Below are 18,549 nucleotides of genomic sequence, written 5' to 3'. Positions count from 1 at the left end.
AACAACAACAACAACAACAACAACAAGAAGTCCACAGAGCTTGTGGGGGTGAGAGGAATGGAGTTCCAAGGGAGAGAAGAGTAGCAGCCACAGAAAAAAGCATCCCCTCTTAGGTTTCGAGGCTGTAATCCATGATAGTCAAAGGTTCCCCTGGAAAAAGTTTCTCTTCTTTGGGCCTCAGTCTTTTTCCAGGAGATGAGTCCCCACCTTCTTCTGTAAAGGTGGCAAGGTGCTACATGTGGGGAGAGTCAAGACAGATGAAGACCTTTTGCTCTTCCCCTCCCAACAGTGAGTCTGTTGCTGAGTGGACTAAAGGGTACAGTGAGCAAGGCCACACAGATCAGGCAACCAGATCTCCTGGCTTGTGCCAAGACTGGCCTAGCTCCCATCCCACGCCAACTTCCTCCTCCTTCTCGGAGCGATCAATACAAGCACCAGTCTCCAACCAGCCCTCTTGCTTGCGGCAGCCCTGCCCTCTGACCTTTTGGGGGCCTTTCTCTTGATTCAACTCCAGAATGGAGGAAGAGGCCATCACTCCGGGTCTGCTCAAAGACCTCCGAATGGGCTGTCACGGGGCCTATAACCAGGGATAGCTCCTGCTGGCGAGAACTGGAATGGGGAGGGGGCAGATAAAGGCCTTCCAGGCTGAAGATAAATGGCTGCCTGCAGCCTGCTAAAGTAACTTCAGGCCCCCAAGAAGAGCAAACAAAGGGTGCCCCTGTGACACTCACTGGAAAGATGAAGGCTCATCAGCAGCAGCCAGGCTGATTCAAAGCCCCAACTTAATTGTCAATTAAGCATGCATAAGGGAGACAATGCCATGACAACCCCTGGCTGCATGCTGGTGTGTGATTGTAAAGCCAAGGAGGGGAAACGCTGAAAACAGCTGATTCTGCTGACAATGTGTTTGTCGGGCACCTTGTAACCAATCAGCCGCTGACAGAGGCAAAGTGCTCCTCCTGCTACCTCTATTGTGCGGGACATTCCAGGACCAGGGTCACACTGTGGTCATCATGGGCAAGTGGGCCACAAGGAGCTAAGCGTGGCTGAGGAGGGAAGGGGCTTGCTTGGAGAAAGGATGCTCTGCCTTCCAGGAAGAGGGTCACAGGGAAAGCTTTGTTTCTGAAGTGCGGCCAGCCTTCCTGACTTCCATGCTGGTTTTTGGGGAGGAGAAAGGCTTGGGAATAGGGGTGAGAGGATGGGGACCTTGTTCCCACCCAGGTCAGCCTTAGAGGTTGCTAATGCTGACACTGGACGTTGATTTCGCCTCAGACACCACAGAACTTTTTTTTTTTTTTTTAAATTTCTGGAGACCACATTCTTGGTCATAGGGTCCATGACAGAAAGTACACTGTTGAGAGAGACAGACAAAAGTCTTACCTGAGCACCCTGGCTCCATCGTGCTGGTCTGCCTAGCCTGAGGTGCACTTCCTAGGAGCCCAAGGACCTCCCTGACCACCTGAGAGAGGTGCTTGCCTCTGCTTCCAGACCCTGGACTAGAACACATCTCACCACCTCTAAGGGATTATGCCCCAATGTGTGAAATTACAAAGGAAATGCTTCTGCTGTCTGCCGTTCTCACAGCCATGCTGGGCAGTCCTCTGTACTGAGTAAGGATGATGACTTGTTCTGGTTTATTGGCAATGGTGGTATATACCCTCACAGGTGTCCTGTGAGGCAGGCAGGAACTATTAGTCTACAGACCAGAAACTCAGACTCAAAGACATTATATAAAAATTGCCAAGGTTATAGCCTGGCCGGTTAGAACCAGGATTCAAAAATAATACCAGAGAAACCAACCCCTGGACTTGGGTCAAGGATTCCCTTAATTCATCCTGAGTGAAGACTGAAGCAGAGGGTATAAAGATAGCCACTAAAGTTATACACCATAAACCTGTTGCTGGAGTCAATTCGGACTCATAGGGACCCTACAGCACCGAGTAGAACTGCCCCAAAGGGTTTCCAAGGCTGTAAATCATTGCAGCAGATGCAGCGGATTCCAACTGCCAACCTTCTGGTTAGCAGTTAAGCACTAAACCACGCCACCACCAGGGCTCCTTGAAAATGTACACAGTGTTCTATAATTGTTGTTCCCCTCCCCTAGAAAGACCTAAGAAGGTAACCTGGGTCCCCCTGGGGACTCCATGTTGGCATGCTGTCTTCCCTACTAGACTGTAAGCTTCAGGAGGGTGGGGATAATAGTCTTACTCATCACTAGCATGGTCCTTGGCACTTGGTAACCACTCAGTGCACACTTGTGCTGTGGGAAAGTATGGAGTGGAAATCAGCGGAACTGAGTTCTTGTCCTTATCCTGCACTACTTCTCTGTAACTTTGACACATCATTATCTCTTCATGCATCTCAGGCTCCTTCTTCAAAGTCCCTCCCAGTTCTAACTTTCCCTGATTTCTTTTCAAAGGTCCAGACTTTAGGGGGCACCCAGAGAATCCATCTTCCAATGGGGCAGACCCTTCTGTCATCCGAGGGGCACCGAGGCTGTATTTCACACTCAATACCTGCTTCCCATCCCTCCAGCCCTTCTTCAGTGTCTCCTGTAGGAATACAGAATGCTTAAGCTAACAACCCTGTGGTGACCTCCACACAACCCCAGCTTGTCAGCAAGCTGCTGGGCCTTTGTTTGGCTTGCAGGCTCCCTGACTTTGGTGTGGAGATCACAGGTCCCAGCACAATGGCCATTGTCTTCCCAATAATGCCCCTTGCCCCCACCACGCCCCCTGCAGCGCCTAGATTCAGTTCTGTGGATCACTGGCCGCAAGTGCTCTGAGTCCTGCTCCATGCCAGCCATATGCCTTTTGCCACTGTCCTCTGGACCCTGCTTTGAATTTCCACAGAGGGGCTAAATTATCCTGCCATCAGGCCAGCATTTGCCTGGGGACATTTCTGCCTCTCAAGAGTAATCTGAACATTCTATCCCTCCAGCCGAACTCTTCCCTCCTTCAAAAATGAGACCCAGAGAAGCTTCCAGCCCTGATCTGGGCTACATGTTGGGCAATATTAGGCTTCCAGAGACCCTTGAAAATGGGACATGTCAAACTAGTCTTCCTTGGGAGATTGCCATATACAATGAGTGCATGACTGTTGAACAAATGTTTGACTATTGCCTAGCTAGTGTCCTGGTGCGATGCTACAGGATAATGTGCTCAACTGCAAGTCAGGCTTGAACCGCAAGGTCGGCGGTTCAAACTCAACAGCTTCTATGAGTGAGAACTGACATGAAGGCACTTAACAAGAACAACAACAACAGTGACTCGAAGTGACCCTAGTGATATTAGTTACCCTAACACATGGGTTACCTCTCAGAAGGTCAATTAGTAGGTAAGGCATGGAACAGGTTTTAAAATCAACTCAGTCAAAACCTGTGCTTGGCTTTTCTTTGTAAGCCCTTCCCCCAGAGCAGGAAAGGAGACTGAGCCATACTTTGTCCACATGGCCCCACTAAGCATACCAATTCTGGAAAGCTGGATGGATTTCTTGAAAGAACTAAACCCCAGTAGAAGTGCTTACTTGACTCAGAACTTAGCGAGCATACAAGGTTCCATCGTGACAAACGCAAATGCTACAGAAAAGGCATCACTAATCCAGGCCAGGGGCTAGCACACAGTAGCACACAGTAGATACTCAGTGGGTTTTGGCCAGCTTACCACTGCAAAGATTTCAAGGGACTGATATCACCTTAATCTAATCCTACTGGAGTATAAAAGCCAACAAGCAAGAGCTTTCAATAGAATAACTATTGCCTAAAGTCCACTGAGCTTCTCCTACTGCAGCTGGACAGAGTGCCAAGGGCAGGAAACAGACAGGGGTGACGGAGGACAGCATCAATTTCCACCACAATGACTGATGATGCCCCTCACGACCCCTTGTCCTGCAGTTTGTACCTGGCATATGACCATGACCGTTTTCTCGGTATATAATGTGATGGCTGCACTGACCCACATAGGGAGAAGAACAAGGAGAGAAAACACAGATTGTTCCAGGAGGCAGAACTTTCTCTTACACTGTGATGTTGAACAGGAGTCGGAAGAAATTGAAAAAGAGTCGTGTTCTTTTTTCACGAGAATAAACTATCAATGGGAGACCAGTCCTAGAACCATCCCAAAGCATTAGCTCCTGTGAAAATTACTGGGTCAGATGAGACCAGGATGGTCCACTTGCCAAGGCACTGAAGCCCCGCCCCTGCTTACCTGACAGCTTGTTCGGAGGAGAGGCACTGGACTGGTGGTGGGGGGAGCCGTGCGAGAGCAGAGGGTTCAGGCTGTGTGTCTGGTTAGAACTATAGGCATCCATGGCCAACTTCTGCCGGAATGCCTCTTCCTTCCGGCGGTTGGCAAACCAGTTGTAGACACGGACCTCGGTGACTAGGTTGGAGCCCAAACCGTGTGCTTTGGATGGGGAGACACCTCGCTGCAAACATTCTGCCCTGGGAATGGACAGAGGGGAGATGGTGAATGAGGGTGTCTGGGGGGCTTGCCAGTGCCTTATCCCAAACACAAAATCATGGTGGTCTTGGTTAGGAGTGTGAGCAGACTGAGGATAGAGTGAGAGGTTGGGAAGAATCCTGTCTTGAGAATTCTAAAATAAATCTAATTGTTTGATGAGGATAGCTCAAGTGGGCCCTGAACACAAGTACAAAGCAAGCAATGCTGCTCTGAAAGTCGGGGGTATAGGCATTCTAAGTGGCTCATGAGGGAAAGTTCAGACTGGGCCTCCTAACACTTCCTGATTTTGACATTCTTCCCACCTCACCAAAGGCAAAGTCGTTTGCTGGCTCTGCCTAAGTTCCTTCAAAGCATTCTGAAAAGCCCTGGTCACATGTGCAAGAGAAGCCCGATTTCTTATTCACACCCCAGGAGTCTCCTCTAAAGTGCTAGTTTGGTGGGGTTTTATCATTGCTAACAAAAACCCACCAGCTGCTCCTTGGAAACCCTATATACATAAAGGTTGCAATGAGTTGGAATGGACTCTGTGGCACTTAACAACAACAACAACAACAACAACAACAACCCAGATCCAGATGTGAGAGATTTCTTAGACACCATTGGATGCTACGGGGAACAGGAACACAGACTGAGGACTCTGGCCCCTAGAGGCTAATTCTTCTGCCTCTCCACTTCCTGACCTGACTTGCTGGACCACATCCTACCACTGCTGAAACTGATCCAGCCTAGGGAGAGAGAAAGAGCCCACAAGTCTTGGCCAAATCAAAGGGTAGTTTTTCATTTTTTAATTTTAAGAGTCAATATCTAAATCAGAGAGGAGAGGGCAGGTATTTATAATAATTCCCTTTAACATTACATGTTAAGAAACAAAAATAGCATTGTTGATCCAGGGTGGGCAGAGTGGTCCGAATCATTCTGACCTATTCTTACTAACCTGCCAAGTTTCCTTTTAGACTACCAGGTACAGACAATTGTTGGGGACCAGAGCCAAATTCTGTGACTAACGGACAGTTTTGTCCTGGCCTGTATGGGGTCACCTAATTCTCACTTTGCTTGTATTCTCCAGAGTATCCTCTCTAGAATAATAATGCCTTGGGAATCATTACTAGATAGTTCCAGAAAAAGGATGCTTAACAATCAAGTCAACAAGTTTAAGTAGGCTGGGTCACTGTAGGACTTCTTAGAGCCTTTAATATATGACTTTATGTCATGACTTCCTAAGAGGAAGTGTGCAGACCTATTTATTAAAACTAGGGTGCTGTGGAACACACTGATTTAGCCACATGATGGTGCAAACACTTTATGTGCTTGGCTGCGAACTGAAAAGTTGGAGGTTTGTGTCCAACCAGAGGTGTCACAGAACAAAGTCCTGCCAATCTACTTCTGGAAAATCAGCCATTGAAAACCGTATGTAGCACAATTCCACATGGGGTTGCCATGAGTCAGAATCCGCTTGACAGCAACTGGTTACTAGTTATTTGGACAACCAGTATCTCAATATCCTCAGGCTAGGGATGGATGTTAGGTCGCTTACATGACTGGATGAGCTTGTGGTGGTGTTACCTGTTGCACTCCTCCACTAAGGCCTCCCTCTCTTCCTTGCTGGGGTTCTTTTGCCGGTCGTAGGCCTGGTACAAGATTTGCTGGGATGCGGGCCCCCATTTGAACCGGTTGCGGCGCATCTTCTTGTTGGTGGGCTCAGAGCAGGCATCATCGGACTGCCCAGGCCCCTGGCTCTGTTGACTGAACTCTGGAAAGAGAAACAGCAGCTGATCCTGACTGCTTTTGTCTGTCATATTTCCAGAACTTTGGACTGTCTGGTTGAATTCTGAAAAGAGAAAGGAGTAGATTTGATAGGGTCTGTAGCCTTCTTCACTCAGCAGATAGACAGACAGATAGACAGACTGACAAAGACACCTTTATTCCTTTCTCCTAAACTATGTGTGGTGCTGTGGCTTAATGCATTGGATTGCAAAGTCAGTTTGAACTGCAAGGTCGGTGATTCAAGCTCACCAGCCGCTCCTTGGAAACTCTATACAGGGTTGCCATGGGTTGGAACCGACTTGATGGCCTTCACAACAACAAGCTTTGTAAACTGCCATTGTTGCATGGGAGGCTACGAGGGTGAATCCCCATGACAGCCCTGTTACTGCCCACCTTAGTTTTATCCACCAAAGCCACCCCCTCTCCTTTCTTTAAAGGCGCTCAAGCACAGACAATGATTGTTTTAAGAGCAATTTATTTTTTTGTTGGCTTACTGACACTCTAAGGAGCTCTGGTAGCGTAGAGGTTACGAGTCAGGGTGCTAACCTCAGGGTCAGCAGTTTGAAACTACCAGCTGTTCTGCGGGAGAAAGATGAGGCTTTCTGCTCCCGTAAAGATATACTGCCTTAGAAACCCTGTGCAGGGTCGCTATGAGTCGGAACCAACTCCATGGAAACCCACCACCACTGACCCTCTGACATGAAGGATCACTGTAAATCTTAAATTCTTACATTTTGATAGCAAGAGGATGTGCTCAATCAAGCGTCAGAGCTACATATTTATACTTAGATAAAATATTCAGAGACTTTGAATGTTCGCTCTACTCCTGACATATTCTGGTTATTCACATTGTGAAGGAGTCCTGGTGGCACAGTGGTAAAAGCAAAAAGTTGGTGGTTCAAACCCATCAGCCACTCTGTGGGAGAACGATGGGGCAGACTGCTGCTGTCAAGGTTCACAGCCTTGAAAACCCTGTGGTTCTACTCTGTCCTACAGGGTCATTATGAGTTGGAATTGATAAGATGCTGATGGGCTTGGTTTAGTATTATCCACATTATCATGATAGGTTCTTTTAGAAAATCTCAAATTCAAAACCGTTTGAATACTAGTTTAAAGTAAATATAGCTGGAAGAAAAAGATGCTCTTTAGAGCTTAAGTAATTTAAAAGGCAATGGTGTATAAATGTCCTGGGATAAGGCCTTACAGATCTATCTGAAGATTTGAAATGTGGCAAGTATAGAAGACTGTTAGTAGGAGGCCTTTATAGAAATGGTGTTTGATGAGTTGTATAAGGAAAAATGTAGATTGAATGATGTTTCCTGTCTAACTCCCAGGGCCCAGACGTATTGTGACCCTCAATGCATTTTTGTTGAATGCATGAAAGGAAGACAACAGCCCAGGCTAGTGGTAATAACTTAGCCTATATGATAAAATGAAATTCAGTATTTACTCATCAAAGAGAGCTCTGTTGTCCTCTCCTTCACATCTGCATAAAGCAGAGTTCATCGGGGTTGACTAATTCCATTTTACAGATGAATAAACATCGAGGCCAAGTACCTGTTGAGCAAGGCCACCTAATAGATTCATGTCTTACTTTCTGGACCTTGATGTTTTTCTTTCTTGGTACCTGGAGTCACTTCTGCAGGTTTCAGTGCCTTGAAGGCTATAATCTCCAGTTACGACAAGCCCTGGGGTAATGAGTCTGGACATCCCATTATTTATAGAGGCTGCCTTTCCTGTTATTTTGGATAACTGGAATCCCAAATTCTTGAAGTTCAAGTCAGGCCACTATTTAATGCTTGAATCCCCTCCACAATAACCCCATTAAGTGACCTTTCATTCGACACACGTCCAGCAATAGGGAACTTACTACCTATCCAAGGAACCATTTTCCATTTTGGGCCATTTTTAAGAAGCAGTGGGCTCCTAATTAGCCTGGACTTAGGATCCCAGCTGCAGGTTGGGCTTTGTTTAACTTGCTGATTGGCAAGTTAATGAATAGTCTCCTGGGTGGATGGACTGAGCTTGTCATTGGGGCCTTTGATTTCAAACCCACCTACTTTGGATGATTATTCGCACGCTACCTTAGGGCTCCACTTTCATTGGTGCCCAACAACTCCTTTGGATACCTGAGTTGCTGCCAAATATACTAACAGGAAGTCACTGACTCAATGGAATAATGTAGGACCCCAGCCAAGTTCCTGGGTCACTCAGTTTTCCCACCTATGCAATGGTACTGGCTAAAAACGTAAGGGGCACACAACAGTCTTTTAGAACATCTAACCCTAGTCAAGTGTGGGAGAAAGATGAGACTTTCTGCTCCCATAAAAATTTACAGTCTCAGAAATCCTAAGCAGAAGGTCTATGCTATCCATGAGTCAGAATCGACTCAATGACAGTGGGAATAGGCCCAGTCAGGATGATGATGAGGATGATGCCCCAAATTACCATGGAGTTTATACTTTCCAAAGTGTCTTCACATCTCTTATGTTACTTGTTCTTCAGCTCTACAAGTACAGTTACTTTAGGGACAATTAAGGAGAAAGAAGTTCTTTGCTTGGGGTGTGTGTATGTGATGTGGTGTGTCTGTCTTAATGTTTTCTTTCCCCCCTCTCATCTTGTGTGACCCTATGGAATTTAATATGTGTAATATCCAAAGCTGGTATTGATGACCCAAGGACTTTGGGATCAAGTTGAGGTGAACAGATGTAATAAGTTAACATTTATTGAACCATTTCTATGGTTTGGTCCTGTGCAAAGGCCTTGACATGTATCCCTTCAGTTCCAATTCTCACAGCCTCTCTATGTGAGAAGTATTGTGAGCTACACTTTGCAGATGAACAAACTGAGGCTCAGAGGAGTTAAATGACTTGCCTCAAGTTGCATGGACTCCAGAGCTCCTAACCACCAGTCAGTGTATCATCTTTCATTAAACAACAGAAGCCAAGAAATATACCCACAAAACCCATGAAGCTGATTATGAAGAAGTAACAAAACCAACTCCTGAGGTTTTGTTTGTAGTGGCTGTAATACACACTCAGAGCTTCCCCACAGTGTGGGGGCTGCCTTTGGAGAAGTAGCAGCCCCAGACCCAGTGTATGCCAGGATCAGCCACGCTGACTTGACTGCAGGCTCTACCCATCTGACGGGCTTGGCAACAGCCTTTCTTAACTTTTGAAGAATGAGACATCCACACACCCTCCAATTACCACCAACTCCCCTCCACTTCATTTCAGAGTATTCGGGGGAAGAGGAAATATCCATAGTCCATAAAAATTAACTTGATAAGTTGACTTCAGCTGCCTCCTAGTCGACTTGTGAGTTTGGACAAGGAGATTGTTTGTAGAAGGACCCATGAATATTACCATTTATTTTGAAATTTTCACTAAAATTTGAAATTCTATCATCTTTATTCCATCTCTCCCCTTTGTTCTGATATCTACCCCAATCACCTGTGTTCCTCTTATATTTCTTTCATTTCCTTGTGTGTGTGTTTTTAGTTTTAAAATCTCAAGCACATCTGTATTATCATCACCCTTCAAGACTTGGTTCAAATGTCACCTTCTCTAGGGAAACTTTCTCTGTCATTTCTCCAGGCAATCGAACAATTCCTCTGCTGCTCGTGTGTGTGCCTGTCTAACAGCTTTTAGCAAGCCACTGTCATTAAACAGCTCATCTACCTCATTAGGTTAGTAAGGTTAGAAGGTCCTAGACTTATATATCCCAAGGCCTACTAGCATAATTTTTTTTCCTAGCACAATTATTGGCACAAAATAGGTATTTGTATTATATTTACAGAATGGAGTTTCTTAACTTTTATGTCTCGTGTGACTTTAAAACCATTATAACAAAATATCTTACAGAGACTTCCAGACATTTTTATGAAATGTCTCGTCTCAAGCACCATGAGAGAATTTCTGGGACTTTCATCTTTTTAGAAGCTTCCAGGTGGCTTTTCCTGCCTCCTTTTCCTTTCTGAGGGACGCCTCACTGAGCACAGAGATGCAGCTCAGGCTATAGAGCTGTAAAACTTGGATTGGGTTGAAAGCAGGTCCCAAGGGTTCTCTGGTCTTTGGGTTCTGTGATGGCTCCTGAGAATTTTCTTGGACTTGCTAGGAACTACAGAGAATTGCTTCATGTGAAGAAGACATTTTTAAAGAATCACTTACTATGTGTGATGGGGCGAACCCACTTTAAAGGGTGGCCTCCCCACCCAGCCAGCAAAGAGCTCTCAATTCTTAATTCTAATCTGTCCATTTAATGCTTTCAGCTAACAACCACAGTATGAGATGACTGCCTAGAAACCTTTCCCTCCACCATGAAAGCGTTTCTAGCCCACAGGCATTGTGACAATAAATACTGAAACAGTCCCTTCAGAGCAGCAAATAAGTGTGATTAAAAAACTGACCAACCAGTGAGAGGGAAAAAAATCAACCTAGAAAGTGGTGAAGACTAACGTCTTGACAATGATAGAGAAACCCAGGCCAGAAGGTAGTGTGTGGGACAGTGAAAACTAATATAAAAATTCCCTAGGCCGGATGAAAATAACTAAAGTGGAAAGTCAAAGTCTACTTTGCTAAACTAAAAATATATCATTCAAATGTAGCTCAAGCTTCCCCACATTTTAAAACAAGAATCTCTCAGTGTTGTGGGGCTGATGAAATCTTGGGCAGAAAGAAAGTTTGGGGATGGAAGTGGGAAGGACAGGAATCACTTGGCCAGAGCTCCAAATGCAGGTACTTTTACGTGCCTGCTTTAACTAGAAGAACCTTCTTCACTAGATAGGGCCACTCACCAACTGAGGTCCCTAAACTACCAATTTTTATAATTATGAATTGTTGTTAAGTGCCATCGAGTTGGTGCTGACTAATAGTGGCCCTGTATAAGGTTTCCAAGGAATGGCTGGTGAGCTTGAACTGCCCACTTGCTGTTCAACCGACTTTGTAGTCCAGTGCATTAACCCGCAGTGCCACACCAGGATTCCATAATTATGAAAAAGCCCCTTAATTATTTCAAGACTTAGTCCCCCTATCCCACCCCAAATAGACAACACAGGGCCAGGTTCTGAATATATCTATGTAAGTACCCTATATTTTTCATACTTCCTCAAGGGGAGGAAAATAACAGTAATAGTGATTTTCTATGAAATGCTTTCTTTGGATAGTCTGAGCTGTAGTCTTGTAACAAGGGCATATGCCTAGCCTACTCTGGGGAAGATATTCCATTCTCTTACCTGCTTGGTTTCAAAGAGCAGCAGGGACCACAAAATTCAAGGGACATAGCACACATTGAAAGGAGCTCTGGTAGCGTAGTGGTTACGAATCGGGCTGTGAACCTTAAGGTCAGTGGTTCGAAACTACCAGCCGCTCTGTGGGAGAAAGATGAAGCTTTCTACTCCTGTAAGGATTTACACCCTCGGAAACCCTGTACAGGGTCGTTATGGGTCGGAACTGACTTGACGGCACTTAACAACAACAACAGCACACATTGAGGACATGCCAAAGAGACTGACTGGAAAGCAAGGGACAGAAAGGAGAAATGATACTAGCCAGTCCATTGTACTGCAGGACTCCTGGTGTGGTGCTGTCAAATAAGCACTGGACTACTGACCACAAGGTTGGCAGTTCAAACCTACCAGATGCTCCTCAGAAACCCTATGCAGGGTCACTGCGAGTCAGAACCGATTCCAAGGCACTTAACTACAACAGTAACAAGTACATGAAGGTCAAATCCACCTGGCAACTGTCTTGTATTCACCAGTTGTTCATGTAGTGGACCTTCTTGATGAAAGGGAAACTGAGGCAGCCCATTGGGATCAGCATTAGGGCCAGGGTGAAGGTCACTCTAGGTTGGGGCAGAGGCAGGATTAAAACACTTACGTCGGAGGATCTCCCGCTGCTTTCTGACGTACCAGGTGTACAGTGCGGCACGCTTCTGGGTCTTCATAGGGGTGCCCTTGTTGAGATGCTGGGAGAGGTGTGACTGGTTCAGGCCTGTGATATCAACCACTTCCCTCTGGGGGATGTTGTGTTGCTGCATGTAGCCCTTGATCATTTTGGCAGCCCTCCAAGGGTCCTCGCTAGACAGACAAGCAGATGGTTAGGATGCTGGTGGGTGATGGCCAGGGAGAAGTATTTTCTTTTGCAGGGTTTTAAGCAAGCTGGCATTGTGGGCTAATGTGTCAGATTGCAAAGTCATTTGAACTGCAAGGTCAGTGGTTCAAGCTCACCAGCTGCTCCTTGGAAACCCTATACAGGGTCACTATGGGTTGGAATCGACTCGATGGCACTTCACAACAACATACTGCTGGTGCGCAGGAGAAGCATCGGACAACAAACCACAAGGTTTAAAGCCACCAACCGCTCCTCAGAAACCGTATACAGGGTTGCTATGTGTTGGAATCGGCACTTAACGACAGCAACGTACAAAACTCTAATCTTCATCCATTTCTCCACCTGTCCTAGTTACATCCTTGGGAGGGGTAAAAGGCCAAAATGAAATCTAAATAGAAGAGGAGCTAAGGATCCTTGTACAGTTTGCTTTATTCCGCTCTGGTAGTGTAGTGGTTAAGAATCAGGTTGTGGGGCTGCAAACCGCAAGGTCAACAGTTCGAAACTACCAGCTGTTCCACGGGAGAAAGATGAGGCTTTCTGCTCCCATAAAGATTTACAGCCCCGGAAACCTTGTACAGGGTCACTATGAGTTGGAACTGACTCCATGGCACATAACAACAACAACAGCTTTAGGAAGGAAAAGATACAGATGACTTCCCATCTTCAGGAATGAGGGCAATGCCAGTATTTACTCTTTTATTGAGAAGAAAGAAAGCTCTTGCTTTTATTTTCCTTCATTTTCTCAGAATGCAAGAAACACAAAAGGCAAGAGGCCCATTGAGAAGTGGGGATGCCATGAACTAGGGATTGGACAGAGGGGTAGCATTAGTTTTTAAGTTCACCTTCTGGTGTGGTGCTGTAGGAACAGCACTGGACTGCAAACCACAAGATCAGAAGTTTAAACCCACTAGCTACTCCTTGGAAACCCTATACAGCATCACTATGAGTTGGAACCAAGTCGATAGCATTTAACAACAACAACAACAACAACTATTTCAGACTAGTCTTCTCTCACTTTATTTTCCTTCTGAATGGGTGCCTTTTAGCCATTTCTTTTCTATAAAATAGGGCAAAACATGTGACCACCTCCTGAGAAGCAAGGAGGACTTCTCAGCCAAATTACTAATAGATTTGAGAGTTGTAGAATGGTCTAAGGAACACAAGATTTCCTTCTTTGGAAATAAGGAATCAATCACACCATGGAGGAAAGGAAGTGAAGCTTAAAAAATATACGTATTATTCACAATCCTACCTCCCAAATAAAATCAATGGGGAAGGTAACTTTAATTTCTAATAAGATATTAATAATCCACAATTCCTTGATTTCTTGTATTTAACATTTCTTGTATATAACATTTTTTTCCTGTCTTTTTTGATATAGTATCTGGAAATCAATGCTTTCTCATAAATTTCAAGCTGGGAACAGAAACATAGGTATAGTTTTAATTTCTTATAAACCTGGATGTGCAAAGAGATTTTTAAGAGCACTGGATTTAGTGTCTCAATTAGGAAAAGTATGCATTTTATTTATTTAAACTGCTTTTCAATTTTGCCAATCTCTTTTTTTCTTATTGAATCAGTAACTTTAAAATGAGAGATATTACTTGATTTAAAAAGAAGCTCTGTTAGCATAGTGGTTATGAGGGCTGCTAGCCTCAAAGTCTGCAGTTCAAAACTACCAGCTGTTCCGCAGGAGAAAGATGAGGCTTTCTGCTTCTGTAAAGATTTACAGCTTAGGAAACCCTGTACAGGATCGCCATGAGTCGGAACCGACGCCACGGCACACCACCACTTGATTTAAAACTAAGGCAATAATAATGTTGTTGTTGTTGTGAAGTGCCATCGAATCGGTTCTGACCCATAGCGACCCTGTAACAGGGTTTCCGAGGAGCAGCTGGTGAGCTTGAACCTCCGACCTTGCAGTTCAAACGGCTTTGCAGTCTGGCGCATTAACCCACAACGCCACACCAAGACAATAATTAAAGTACAAACGAAATATTATAGTGCAGCTACATGTTTAACTTTAAAAAAATTCCTTTATGGTATGCTGATGTATCTATTAACCTGATGGAACATGGAAAAGTGAAGGAAAACACTAGTTTCAGGTACAACAATAAAAATGATGTAAAGCAGAGGTCAAAACAAACTCAGTGTAGCAAGGTAATAGCCAATCTATTTCTACATGCCATCTATACCTTGGCAAATAAAATGAACTTTGTTTAATGAATAAAAACCCCATTCAATTAGACTGGAATATTTTGTAAGCATTTGGAAAGCTGTATTTATTGAAGGAAGCCTTTAATATTAAGTTCAGGAGAACATGGGCTTTGATTAAGAGTTTTTAAGGAACACAAACTTTTTGTATCAATTATATGTAAATGAATAACAAATATATCAAGTATTCACAAAGGTACTTCCAAATAATATATAATAACGAATTAACAACAAAATGAGAAAATGCGTTATAGTTTCAAACTTGGAAAGTGACCTTGAGTAAAAAAAACAAAAAAAATGTCATAAGCATTTTGGACATAGCCTTTTTAAACATCATATTTCTAATACGGAATACTTTGCAATAGATTTAAACAGTAGCTTTAAAACTTAACAAAAGTGTTTGGGCTTTAAAAGGTAAAATTGTTTTAACTGATTTCTGCAATATTTTTGTATTGTTTTATAATCCTTTACCTGTGCTAATTTTGTTTACGAAACCTAACGAAATAATGTAGTGTTTCAAGTGCAAAAAGTTCTGTGGAAAGAGTGATAAATTAGCTCAACAACTGGGAAGGTTAAAAACAAAACAAAACAAACGAAAGCTCACGAAAACCCTATAAACTGTAGATAAAGCCTTAAAGTCCGCATTGAAGGACAAGAATTGAAAGATGAGATGGCGTAGTTACACCTTTATAGCTATCTGGATCCAAAATTCATGTGCTTTCACTGGGAATAGCCCGGAGAGCGGATTACAGTTTTTTGTTTTTGTTTGAAAATACGGCAATTTTTCATGAGCTTCCACCCGGGATAAATACATCAGTATCCATAAAAGCGCGCGGTCATTTTTACTCAGAGCACAGGTGCCAATCCCTGGACCTCGGCGCCCGCACTGTCTGCCCAGCAAGGTCCTTTCGAACAATGACTTTGTTGCCCACGAGCAAAAACGCCCTAGTCCCACTACAATTCGCCATGCCTTAGGTTAAGAAGCCCCAACCCCAGCTCCTTTGGAAACGGCTAACTTTCCCAACGCCACGGCGTCCCAGCCCTAGAGGTCGGCTGGCGAGGCCGGGAATTGCAGACCGGGAAGCGCGCACTCCTCGGCTTTCTTTTCTTTCTTTCTTCTAGGAGGTATGAAGAACGTACAGGCTTTCCCTTTTCTTTTGTTTCTTTTCGCGTAGGAGAACCGGGTAAACAAAAAAGGCAGTGCGTGTGCCAGCGCTCTGGAGCCCCCTGTGTAAGTGACCTGGGAACCGCTCACTCTTCCTTGAAAAATTACTTTAATAAAGCCCGACCACTCCCGGGGGTGGGGAAGGACAGGCAGCACACGTTTGGAAAAGGGAGCGAAGCGTGGGGATCTGCCCTGTGTCTCCACCCCAGGGAGGGTCGTGGTCCCCCAAACAACCCGCTCTGCCAGGCTTTTCGAAGGGAAGGGGGCTGAGGGCTGAGGTCCCTCACGCTGGGCCTGGCTCTCCCTGAAGGCCCTCGGATTCCCGGGCCAGGCGGCGGGGTGACGCCGGGGCTTTGGTTGGTGCGTGTGAGCAGCTAGCGGCCGGCAGCCCCGCGTCCGAATGTGGATTTCCTTCCCAGTCTAAGCCAGGTTTACAACTTCACCAATGAATAACCCGCCTCTCTTTTCAACCTAATCACGGCCCTTTGTGTATCTTTCTGTTGATGATTTATAGAAATAAATTAATAACACCCCAACTCCACGTGCTGTAGTTTATGTTACATCTCTGCTGCGATCAGCTGGGCGCGGGGCTGGGTGCAGAGGGGCGCCCTAGGTCCCCTCAGGCTTCCAGGATCCTCCGAGAGTCGGGCCAGAAATCAGGCTCCGGCAACCAGTGTAAGGGCCTAGGCCCGGGGGTTCCCGTGGAAGGCGGCGGGTCAGGCCCGCGTCGGCTCCGGGCCGCGCAGGTACCCCAGCCGCTCTGAGGGACTCTTGGTTCGACTACTCTCATCGTCTGGGACGCACGCTTTTCCGAGCCGTAATGCCAACCCGGGAGAAACTGTCGCTATACCGGGGAAAAGCGACGAAGAAAAAACCAAACGAAACTCTCCAAGAGAATTGTAGCAAATACTTTTGAAAAAATAAGTTCCCCCAATTGCACTGACCAAAGGGCAAGCCGCTGAGACCCAGGAGCGGCAAATTCAAATGCAAGGTCATATCCCACCCTAAATTGCCGCTGCGGGTGTGCGGCCGAGGCCGCCTGAGCCTCGGGAGTGACTTGGGTCTTGGCCGTTGGCTCGAGACCGAAGCGCTGGAGCGTCGGAGGCCACGCGAGCAGCTCAGCAGACTGGCCGGGAGGGACGTGCGGTCTAAGTGAACTGCTTGGCTCCTTGGATAATTAGTAACTAGCTGTCAAAGCCCTAGTCCGGCTGGGGAGGTCTGGCAAACGATCCTGAGTCTGGGGATAGACAGCCAACCTGCCTGAATTCCCCCAGGGGACACCGGGGTGTCGGTGGCGAGATCTCCGAGGGCCCTCCTTTTTCAGATTGCAACCAAACTCGCTGAGGCCTGGACTCTTGGCCGCAACTGCCCCCCGCTGGCTTAAGTGCGTGGTTTTCTTTGCCCTGCGCGGGTCCAACCCATCCTACATGCAAACATTCCCTTTTGAAAATGTAGACCGGTGTGGGGAGTAATCCAGGGACCTTGCAACCACGCAGCTATTGCGGGTGCCCACTAGAGAACTCGCTTCCGAATCCCGGCTCGGGGTGCTGCCAGTGTCTCAGCAAGGAATTGGAAGGGCGCTGCGCCGGAGGCTGGCCTGCCTCTTCCCTGACCCACGGCTGCCACCGAGAAAGACGAGTGGCCTGGGGCTTGTGCTAGCCCATGCCTCTGCTCCTCCGGAATCGCAGCTGTTTCTTGGCACCCACCCGCACCCCCAGTTGCGTGGGCAACCTCTAGGCACAGGGCTTCGCAGCAGCGGGTTCTCCCGGCTGAACTCTAGCCTGGCCTATAGGGCCCATCGGGTCCCCGGCTCGGGAGAGGAAGCCTCTTCGGGGTACCGGAGTTGTTTGGTTGAGGGGCTGGGAGGGATCCAGGTGTTGCGAGAGAAGCGGAGCGTCCCCGGGGACTTCTTTGGTGGGAAACAGGCTGGTGAAAGTGGCAAGTGCAGTGACACTCAGGCATAGGGCCTGGGATGTAGGGGTCTCGGCTACACACCTCCAACCTCGCTCCGTGCCTACCTGAGCATCCGGTCCACTTCGGCCCGCTGCTCCGCCGCCTCCTCAGTGTTGAGCGCCTGCAGTTCCTTGAGAATGGGAGGGGTGTCATAGTCGTCCCCGTCCTCGGAGCCCTCGTCCCCGGACAGGCGGCCCTTAGTGTGGCCGTTGGTGAGAGTATGGAAGACCGGTTTGGTATCGGGCTCGGCCCCGCTCCCGGGGGACAGGGGCAACGTCTCCAGCTTCACCCCGAAGCTCGGGGATGGCAGCAACTCCTCCAAGGCCTGGACTAGCACCTCCTTGGTGACCCCGGAGCTCAGCAGGGCGCTCAGGAGTTCTTGCTGGAGCGACGTGAGCTTGGACACCATTTTCCAAGGACAGGGAAAGAAAGAGGTGAGGGGGTAGGTGGGTGTCAGAGAGGAGGGTGGAGGGGGAGTTTGACCAGCGAACCCCAAGTCCGGGAGTCCCCCCACCCTTCAGTCTCCTTCCACCTGTTACTCCCCGGGGTCCCGGAGTCTCCTCCGAGAGGAGTCAGAAAACTTCTAACTTGCCATGATCGCCACCATAAGGCCATATAAGATATGCAAATTAGTGGGAAGGGCCGGGCTTTCGGCAAGATGCAAATAGTGGCAGGGAGGGGGCAAAACCGAGAACGCGAGAGAGCACGCGGGGCAGACGTGGAGAACCCGGGCCCCGGCTGGAGCAGGGCTGGCCAGGATCCATTGTACTCACGCTGGGGGGCTAAGACCTTCTTTTCCTGGTTCTGTTTATCAGCCAAACTTTACCTGACCTTTGGACTTGTTAAGCAAGTAGCTTGCAACTTGGTGTGGAAGGTGCGG

General features: G+C 46.9%; 1 protein-coding gene across 2 annotated transcripts in view; it reads right to left on the bottom strand.

The window, feature by feature from the left end:
* HNF1B (HNF1 homeobox B) overlaps positions 1-18,300 on the bottom strand; it is a 62,254-nt gene extending 43,954 nt beyond the window's left edge. Inside the window, exons 1-4 of one of the 2 annotated variants that reach the window (XM_006832340.1) lie at positions 17,735-18,300; positions 12,104-12,303; positions 6,024-6,288; positions 4,206-4,441 (exon numbers count right to left, since the gene is read on the bottom strand). In XM_006832340.1, coding sequence (XP_006832403.1) covers positions 4,206-4,441; positions 6,024-6,288; positions 12,104-12,303; positions 17,735-18,078 — 1,045 coding nt within the window. In that variant the 5' untranslated portion in view covers positions 18,079-18,300. The remainder of the gene's footprint in view (positions 1-4,205; positions 4,442-6,023; positions 6,289-12,103; positions 12,304-17,734) is intronic. The other variant, XM_006832341.1, reaches the window with a different exon arrangement.
* Between the last annotated feature and the right edge of the window lie 249 nt (positions 18,301-18,549).

This window comes from Chrysochloris asiatica, unplaced genomic scaffold, assembly GCF_000296735.1.
Source record: "Chrysochloris asiatica unplaced genomic scaffold, ChrAsi1.0 scaffold00007, whole genome shotgun sequence".
Classification (NCBI taxonomy): Eukaryota; Metazoa; Chordata; class Mammalia; order Afrosoricida; family Chrysochloridae; genus Chrysochloris; species Chrysochloris asiatica.
This window is presented reverse-complemented; position numbering and strand designations above follow the sequence as displayed.